Source organism: Drosophila ficusphila, unplaced genomic scaffold, assembly GCF_018152265.1.
Source record: "Drosophila ficusphila isolate 14025-0441.05 unplaced genomic scaffold, ASM1815226v1 contig_699, whole genome shotgun sequence".
NCBI lineage: Eukaryota > Metazoa > Arthropoda > Insecta > Diptera > Drosophilidae > Drosophila > Drosophila ficusphila.
The window spans coordinates 1,745-11,982 of record NW_025064635.1 but is presented as its reverse complement, the minus strand read 5'-3'; the positions used below and the strand labels follow the sequence as shown (position 1 = coordinate 11,982).

At 37.3% G+C, this 10,238-nt stretch overlaps 1 protein-coding gene across 1 annotated transcript; it reads left to right on the top strand.

Annotated features, from left to right (window-relative positions):
* The first annotated feature begins 4,713 nt into the window (after positions 1-4,713).
* Positions 4,714-9,968, top strand: LOC108086331 (kelch-like protein 10). The gene is given in 6 exon segments (XM_017183232.2): positions 4,714-5,075; positions 5,135-5,419; positions 5,492-5,756; positions 8,149-8,271; positions 8,325-8,580; positions 8,583-9,968. Coding segments are annotated over 6 exon segments (2,235 nt in total). The 5' UTR covers positions 4,714-4,833; the 3' UTR covers positions 9,647-9,968.
* Positions 9,969-10,238: the final 270 nt, after the last annotated feature.

Below are 10,238 nucleotides of genomic sequence, written 5' to 3'. Positions count from 1 at the left end.
TATCAAAGTACGTGTCCTTAACTTAATTCGTATAAAATTTCAAGTGAAAATTTTGAGAATTGTGGAAGTTATAGTCCCTGCCGCAGAAGTCCTTTTTTAAGTAGTGGCTCACGGTGAGCATGAAAACAAGAAAACGGCTCAACGAAAAAAAAAAAAAAAAAAAACTACGTTAGTATATAGTGCTACCTAGTTCGTGAACGAAGGATTTTACGAAAAAAAATTTTTTACAGTTACAGTAATTATTTTTTCAAAAAAACCGATTTTTCGAGGTCTAATAATTTAGTTTTTCGCCCCAAAAAAATAGAAAAATTTATCGAAAATAAAATTTCTTCGTTCACGAACTAGCTATTGTATCTACAAACAATCCCTTAAAATTTCAAATCGATCGATGTAGTGGTTACCGAGATATCGTGCTCACCGCAACGACCTTTTCTCAAAAATGCGATTCCGAGATAATCGCGTTTAAAGTTTTAGGTGGACATTAGGTAGTCATGCACACCGTGCGCTATGAACGGCTGTATCTTAGGTTCTAGTGCCCCGATCTCTAAAAAATTTTGCAGAAAAATTGTTGAAAGTATGTACATAAAAAAAAATCATAAAATTTTTTTCGATTTTTTGATTCTGAAAAAGGTATATAACCCCTTAAATTAAATTCCTCTAACAAAAATTTATTGGGTTGTATAAGGGTTGAATGTGCACAGAAGCACCACCAAAATTCACAAAATATGTGTTTATATTAAAAATTTTAATTCCTTTAAAAATATTTATTGGGTTGTAAAAGGGTTAAATGTGCACAGAAGCACCACCAAAATGCACAAAATATGTTTTTCTTAAAAATTTTAATTCTTCTCAAAATATTTATTGGGTTGTATAAGGGTTAAATATGCACAGAAGCACCACCAAAATGCACAAAATATGTTTGTATGTGTGTTTGCCGTTAAACTAAAGCCGAAAAATTCACAAATGTGGAATTTTATTTTGACATAAATTGTCCAAACTATTTAAGTGGATCCCGTATTTCTCTATGTGCCCACAGACACCGCCAAAAAATGCCTCCAAATGTATCACAATTTTCTCCAGGCAAAAACATAGGGGAATGTTGTCAGGGTTGGACCGTTGTCAGGCTTGGGCCATCTCAATATTTTGAATATTCGTACTAGTACCATCTGTTTGTGGGTGTCTAGATACTTCTATCGGTCACTCGAAACTTTCCACGTGACTACTTATTTCGGGATTTCATTTTTCTACGAGTCGTTGTTCTGTGAAAAAAAGTGCCCGAAAAAGTTTTCTTAACCTGGCCAAAAAGGTGGAATAACACAAGATTACAACATGTCATCCGCAAGGTGAGCATAAAAATACGTTATATAGTTGTTATATTACAAAATACTGAGATATAGTTTCATTGATAGATATAGTTTGGCTATATCATTCCATAATATATTAAAACCGCATGTCATCAGGGTTGGGCCACTTTTGCAGTCAGGATTGGGCTATCACAATTTTTACATTTTATTCGTGTATTTTCGATTTTTGTTGTAATATTTTAGTTTTTTGTAGCAAAAAATATGCAAAAGAGTGAATTTTGATTGAGACAAAGAAATTATTCCTAACTTTTATTCGGCAAAAACAGCGAGCGAAGAAAACAACTTCTGCACCTAAAGCAAAAATACCAGCGAAACGTGCTCGTCCCCCAAAGAAACTGAAACTCTGAATAATTTGATTTTTACTGTAAAATCCCAAATAATTAAATAAATGAACAAAATAATGTCAGATTTACCTGAATTCAATTTTATTCCACCACGTTACGATATTGTCAACGATTTTCTGAAGGTGGCCCAACCCTGACAACATGGCCCAACTCTGACATTTTTTTTTTTCAAACGCCTATAACTTTTTTTGTTTTTGTTTTTCTATTCTCTATTTTTAGTGAACACTTTCTCTCGCTTGTACTTTTCCAAAAATGTACAAAGTTATTCTAAATTGTCATTCGTTCAGAACTTATGGACATAGGTCAAAATATGGCCCAACCCTGACAACATTCCCCTATACATATAATATAAATACAATGTAAATAATAAATAAATGTATACAACTGTAAGCAGGGCTTAAATTCACTGCCGAGTTTTGCAGGCACTTTTGGCTAGATACAGTTGGAAAGCCACTGCCGCTGAATGTGGCGCGAAAAATTAACCGATGTGCTGTTTTATGTACAGCATAGAAGCCAGTGACACCTTATACATACATATATAGCAGACAAATAACTGCTCTGCAACTGCACAAAAGGGAATCGAAATTTGCGGCGAAACGCCGGCATGTTTGTACATATGTACATATGTAGATATAGCTGTACTTTTGCAGTTGCACCGTGTGTATATAACGCACATAAAATTTTCAAATTTTCGCAGAATTTAAAACACCATAAGTTTTGTCAAAGGCAGTTCACTTTTTTTATTTGATTATTCGGAAGTTTGGGTTTATTAATTTTTACAATATAAATAGGTGCCAAGAATTATTATCATGTAAAATGCACGCATACACACATAAAGTGGAGTGCTCGCAAATTTTTGGCACTGAATACCTGGTTGTTGTTGGGCATAATTTTCCAAGCACTTTCCTATTTCAAGTCAAAACTGCGTTCGCCAACAATTAAAACCGAATTCCACCAGCTAGAATTTCCGCCAACAATTTAAAAAAAAACTAAACAAGTGCCGAGACTACGAGAAGTGCACTGTTTTTTGTTTGTTTTTTCCGACGCGAAAATTAATAACAAACTAGCCGTAGTCCCTGCTCGGGTGCCAATGTAAATCCGGGAGAGTTTTCCCGGAAAAATTCGGCTTCGAGGTTCGATCGGTTTATGTTTTCTCGAGAGCAGCATACAATTTCGCATAGCCACGAACAGAAAAGCTTATCAATTAGATCACAACAACTCGGCTATGCTCAAACTTGAGTGCAACTGATAAGCATTTGGCATTTGTTTACATTTGGCTGCATATATTCAATTAATTATTTTTTCATCTATCCTTAAAACTAACAATAAAACTTAATCTACTGCTCCAACAACCATTTTCTCCACTTCATTAATTTTTTCGTCTGTTGTTGAAGTGGTCGGGCGTCCGGCACACTCTTCGTCGTTCACATCTTCTCGGCCTTCTAAGTACATTTTGTACCACCGATAAACGTTGCTTCGGTCCAAGGTAGCTTCTCAGTATGCCACAGTCAACATTCGGAATGCATCCACGCACTTAATTTCGTTTCTTACACAAAATTTAATACAGGTTCTTTGATCCATTGTTTTGAATAGGTAAAAATCGAAGACGACCCAAAACACGTGCAAGCAAAGCAGTTGTCAACAATTAAGTGAACATTCAAAATGGCCGAGCTTGTCGGCATAAGTGAGAGACATGAGTACCAACATAACGCCACAAAAACATCGAAATTCGATATGAGGTAACCCGCGAAAATTCAAAATTCGCGATACTTTTTGAACACACCTCGTAAGTCGGAACGGGCCGGATCGGGCGACTATCTAGGATAGCTCCCACACAAGAGATTGAAATACAAAATTCTAACGCCGTTTTTTTTTTTTATCACATCAACTTTATTTCTTCCACATGGCGTTTTCTAACTACTATTGAATTTCGGATTAAATTTTATCGAAATCGGATAACTCTATCATATAGCTGCCATAGGAAAGATCGAAATTTATATATATAAATAATGGAAAAAATATTATAACATCATTGTTTTTAATTCCACAAGCATGATTTTTACAAGAACAACTTTTTTAACTACGCTTGAACCGAGAAAAAAATTTCATAAAAGTCGGACAACTATATCATATAGCTGCCATATGAACAATAGTCAAAAATATGGAAAATTAATAGAAAAGTCGTCATAGCTTCGATGTTGTTAGCCTTTATGTATTTTGTTCGACATGTTTGATGACTGCAAGGGTTATAAGCTTATAAGCTTCGGCTTGCCGAAGCTAGCTTCCTTTCTTGTTACATTTAAGTTCTGTGTTCAAGGTTAATTTGTAAGGTCGACATGTGGGCTGGTTGGCGAACACTAGGATTTAAAAAATAGCAATTTGCTGCGTATCCTTGAATAGAATCCAAATATTAAAACTAAATTATTGTAACATAAAAACTGCGGGCGCCACAGATTTTCTCTAAGCAGGCGCTGCGTGCTTATAACAAGTATCTACATTTTGAATCCCCGTGTTCTAGCTCTTTTAGTTCATGAGATCTGGTCAGGCTTCGCAGCTACCAATATACATCAATTGTTTCTTTTGCATTGTTAAAAAAGTCATGCTAATACAGACATTAACAAAGACTTTGGTAGATAATCCCAAGTTCGTGGTTACCAAATTTGCTTAAACAGTTTTAAATACAATTGCATAATTTGAAAATGCGTTATTATTTAATTTTTTTTATGGGAAAATTTTTAAGCTGTTAAAGACATCTATACATGTAAATAGTGGTTATTATAGCAAGTAGATCATTTTAAACAAACATGTACTCATTTAATACGTTTAAGCGTAATACGTATCATTGAACCTCAAATTTTTTTCTGGTTGTTTAAAAAGGTTTTTTTAGTACCGGGACGAAAAATTATAATTTATTTTTTTTTACGTTATATCAAAAGAGCAAAGAGTTCGGAAAGGTATAACTCTAACTTTATGTCGAGTGTTCGGGTTTGCAGCTAAGTAGTCGTTTTGTTTTCGAAGAAAGCTGTCTCGTTGTTGTTAATTTAAAATCGACCAATTTTGCTTTTTCTTCATTCCTCATTAACGAGGATCTGCCTTTCGCACGTGCTTAGCGCACCGAGTTTTTAATGGATATGATGGAGCTTGACACGGACGGCAGTCCCCAGGAGGACGATCTTCTCGGTATCGGCTTCGACACTGTCCTCAAAGCGTCGTCTAAATCTTTGGCCCCCACCGTGAGCGACGAGGCCCTTAACACTTTAAACGAGCTGCGCGAAGCAAATCTTTTGTGCGATGCGCAGATCACTGTGGAAGAGTATGCCTTCAACGTTCATCGTGCAATAATGTGTTCATGCAGCTCTTATTTTCGGTGAGTTGCTATTTTGAATTAGCACTGCATGGCAATATAAATCTTAATCTTCACCGCAGTGCACAGTTTACAGGGTTTAATTCCATCGGCCGGGAAGACGGAATTGGTGCAGCTGCCCCGCAGGGAAATCACGTTATTCACATCCCCGGCATCAGTGCAGGCATAATGAACTGTGTAATCCAGTACGCATACCTACGTAAAACTAACATCTGCGAAGATAATGTGCACGAGCTTCTTATCTGTGCGGACTATGTTGGTATGGTGGGACTGGTTAAACAGTGTAAGGATTACCTCAGCCGCAACCTAACTCCGGAAAACTGTGTTAGTGTCATGGGATTCGCCCGGTGAGATGCTCGAATTTAGCTTTTTCTATACATCGAGAAAGTATAAATCGATTTTAATTGTTTTAACGGTAGTTTTCGGTTTCTTGAGGACCTGCACATGCAAGCACGCAACTACACGCTACGATATTTCACGGAAGTCGCAGCGCGCAATACAGACATCCTCGATATGAATGTTAAGGACTTTTACAGTATAATTAGCGATGATGAGCTTAACACGCGTGAGGAAGACCATGTGTGGAAATTGTGCGTTAAGTGGATTGAGAAGAATCCAGAGAACAGAAAGCAATATGTCGCACACCTAATGTCCGGAGTTCGGCTGGGTTTAATGACTCCAAAGGTGAGTGGATAAAGTAAAATTGCTGTATATGCTACCATTTTGCGCTTCTACAACGAAACAATCTGGTATCTTATTCTGTACAAATCAAGTTTATATGTAACAGGTCAGCTTTATGTTTTTAAACAAATACAATTCATATTTTTAAAAATAAATATTTTGCATAATATTTTTAAGCGCATGCTGAGGGTATTAGAAATTTAGTTATAATTTCAAAACTAGTAAAGGAAACACTTCAGAGCCCAAAAATATGTATGTGTATTCCTGATCGGCATCAAGAAAATATGACTGCTCTAACCTATATCCGCCATAGGAATTAATTATTTTATTAATAATCTTCTTCACTTCAGTAATATACAAAACATCTTGACGTTCATTATTTTTTTTATGTAAATTCAAATGTGAATGGAAAATGTAATGTAAGGTTGCTTTTTAAAGAAAAAAATAAAAAATATATATCAGCTATATGATATGCATATCCGATCGTTAAAGAAATACTTTTTAAAAAATGATTTTAGTTGTATATATTCAACAACTATGTCAGCTAAATGATTTGGTCTGCCAATTTTTAAGAAATTTAAGAAAACACTACATTAAAAAAAGCTGTCTTGTATGAAAAAAATTATCTATGTTTTAATTTGATTTCATTTATTATACCCTTGCAGAGCAAAGGGTATTATAATTTCAGTCAGAAGTTTGCAACGTAGTGAAGGAGACACCTCAGACCCCATAAAGTATATATATTCTTCACGATCAGAATCCAAATACGTATGTACGTCTGTCTGTCTGTCCGTCCGTCCGTCCGTCCGTCTGTCCTCCTGTCGGTTTCTATGTAAATTAGTCTCTTAGTTTTAAAGCTATTTTGCTGAAACTTTACCAAAAGTTGTGTAGTTGTTGCACGCAGTATATAAGTCGGAACGGGCCGGATCGGGCGACTATATAGGATAGCTCCCATACGAGGGAATGAAATAAAAAATTCTTACTCCGTTGTTTTTGATCAGATCGACTTGATTCCTTCCAGATGGCGTTTCGTAACTGCTATTGAATTTCGGATTAAATTTTATCAAAATCGGATAACTCTATCATATAGCTGCCATATGAGAGATCAAAAAATATATATATGAATAAAGGGAAAAATTTATAATTTCGTTGTTTTTAATGCCACGAGCATGATTTTTGGAACATCAAGTTTTTCAAATACTCTTAAATCGAGAAAATTTCATAAAAATCGGAGTACTATATCATATAGCTGCCATAGGAAAGATCGAAAAATATATATAGAAATAACGGAAATGAAATTATTACCTCGTTGTTTTTCATCAGACAATCATGATTTTTGGAATATAGAGTTTTCCAATGAGTCTTGAGTTACAAAATAAATTTTATCAAAATCGGACGACTATATCATATAGCTGTCATATGAATAATATGGAAATCGTCATAGATTCGATGCTGTTTAGCCTTGTTGTATTTTCTAAGACATATTTAATGACTGCAAGGGTATAACCTAGCTTTCTTTCTTGTTTTATATATATTTTTGATCTTTGGATCGGTCGTCTGATTTTTATGAAATTTAACTAAGAGTCGTGAAAAACACCATCTGAAAAAAATCATGCTAGTTTACCTAAAAAAAAATTTGATCACATCTTTGGCAGTATTTTATATTACATATACGAGAATGTATAGTCAGAGGTCGCATTCGGGCAGTTCCGACTAATCTACGCAGCGCAAGTTTACTAAATTTTTGTGCCACGCTCATTATTTCGCCAACAAATTTTATTTTACAATAATTTGGATGAATATTGACTCTACTAATCTGCCACGCCAATTTTCTTCACACCAGGCTTGTTCCCCTCTAAGTTTGAATTTTGATATCTCGAAAACTATTAAAGCTAGACAATTAGGATTGAATAAAGACCTTATTGTATTGAACACGCACTTGTCCACTTTTACGCTCACAAACCTCGCGGATGCAGCAGTTTTGATGACTCACTAACCTTGTAGCAGGTATCTGTCATTAACAGGCAGCCGATATAGCATAACTCTATCATATAGCTGCCATAGGAACGATCGAAAAATATATATTATAAATAAATAATGGAAAAAAATTATAACGTCGTTTTAATCCCACAAGCATGATCATTAAAACATCAAGTTTTTTAAATACTCTTAAATCGAAAAATCTATATATAAATAACGGAAATAAAATGATAACATCGTTGTTTTTCATCAGACTAGCATGATTTTTGGAATATAGAGTTTTCTAATAAGTCTCGAGTTATAAATTAAATTTCATCAAAATCGGACGACTATATCATATAGCTGTCATATGAAAATATGGAAGCTAGGCTTCCTTTCTTGTTAATTATTTATTATTTTCTCTTCTTTTATTTAGTGCTTTATGGAAGAGGTCAAGGAGCACCCGTACGTGATTCAATGTGAGGCTGCTAAGCCGCTAATAGTGGATACTTTTAAATTTATGTATGACCTAGATTTTTTGAACCCACAGGCAGATGAGGTAAATGATAATTGAAAATTTACATGGTTTTTTACTTCTTCTTATAACCCAAGCTTACCACGCCTCCACTTGCTATGCCGCGGCTGCCGCACGAAGTTATCTTCGCGATTGGTGGATGGAGCGGAGGAACGTCAAAAGGTTGCATCGAGACGTATGACACACGGGCCGATCGCTGGGTAAACATCAACGCTGAAGACCCTGCCGGTCCCCGCGCCTATCACGGCACAGCTGTGCTTGGTTTCAAAATTTTCTCCATTGGTGGCTACGACGGCGTGGAGTATTTTAACACTTGCCGCGTTTTTGATGCCGTGAAAAAAAATGGAGTGAAATAGCACCGATGCACTGTCGACGATGCTACGTGAGTGTGACGGAGCTGAATGGTATGATCTATGCTATCGGAGGATACGACGGCCACAACCGACTGAACACCGTTGAACGGTATAACCCAAGGACCAATCAGTGGTCTATTATTCCGCCAATGAACATGCAACGTTCCGATGCCAGTGCCTGCACCTTGCGAGGGCGCATTTACGCTGCCGGAGGCTTCAACGGCCAGGAGTGCCTAGACAGCGCTGAGTTCTACGATCCGATATCTAACACTTGGACAAGAATAGCCAACATGAATCACCGTCGGTCCGGCGTAAGTTGCGTAGCCTTCAGAAACCAGCTGTACGTCATTGGTGGTTTCAATGGTACAGCTCGCCTGTCTACTGGAGAACGCTTTGATCCGGACTCACAATCCTGGCACTTCATCCGTGAAATGAACCACTCGCGCAGCAACTTTGGGCTGGAGATTATTGACGACATGATCTTTGCTATCGGCGGATTTAACGGCGTCTCGACCATCTCGCACACCGAATGCTATGTTTCGGAAACCGACGAGTGGATGGAGGCGACAGACATGAATATTGTTCGCTCCGCTCTTTCCGCCAATAATGTTGCTGGTCTGCCCAACAAGCGAGATTATATACACAAGGAGCGTGACCGCCTGATGGAGGAGCGAAGACAGCGTCTTATGGCCACTGCTATGGCCCGGGAGGAGATCGGACAACGTAATCTCTCACAGTCGTTAGTGGAAACAAATAATATGGCCATGGATGACTACGAAAGTCCCAACGAAGAGGAAGAGGCTGAAGAGGAACAGCAACTAGCACAGCAGCGACAGATCATACCTATCCCTGCTGTACCTCCTGGCGCGGCCGCACGTTCCGATCCAGGGCTTGCTCTTCAGCCGCCAGCCCAACCTCAGTCAGTTGCCCCAGTTCACCTCAACGATATAATGGAGGTTCGCGATACGGACAACAGTCGGCGCTTTCGTGTGCAGCTGCGTAATCAGCGTCATGGTTCGCATCATGAAATTCGTCGTCGCGCCTAAGCGTCGACAAGCACACGCTTTATAGAGCTCTGCCTTAATATGATGTTGTGCTAAAGTGGGAAACGTCATTTCAGCCTAAAGTTCTTGCAGCGTAGCGCATGTCCGATAAGCCCGTTTTTCGATAGCTCTCTAAAATCAAAACGTCGTGCGTTGGCCAAGTCGCAGCCCATTTTCGAATCCCCCCTTTGGAAAAATATTAAATAAACAATTTTTCAGGTGATTGACACATCTTCAACCAAAATTAAAGTTTATCCAAATTCCACAAAATGTACATCAAAATTTTTCGCATTTTAAATAAATCCTCTATACATATAAGCTGAAACTTGACCTGTTCCGGCATTTTTTGACGTTTTGACAAGAATATTGGCTTGTGGGTAAATACTACTTCTGACTGAAAATCAAGCATGTGTACCCAAATATCAAATCAAGCCTACTAGATAGCCTGTCGTTTCATTTTAAGGGAAAAAATCACAAATGACTTGCAGTCACGCTTGGAAAATAAGAGCACTAATTTGAGAAAATTTCTTTAAACTATTAAACATGAGTTTTTATCACTGACTTTGTTTTCCTTATTCGACCACTGACCGACCAC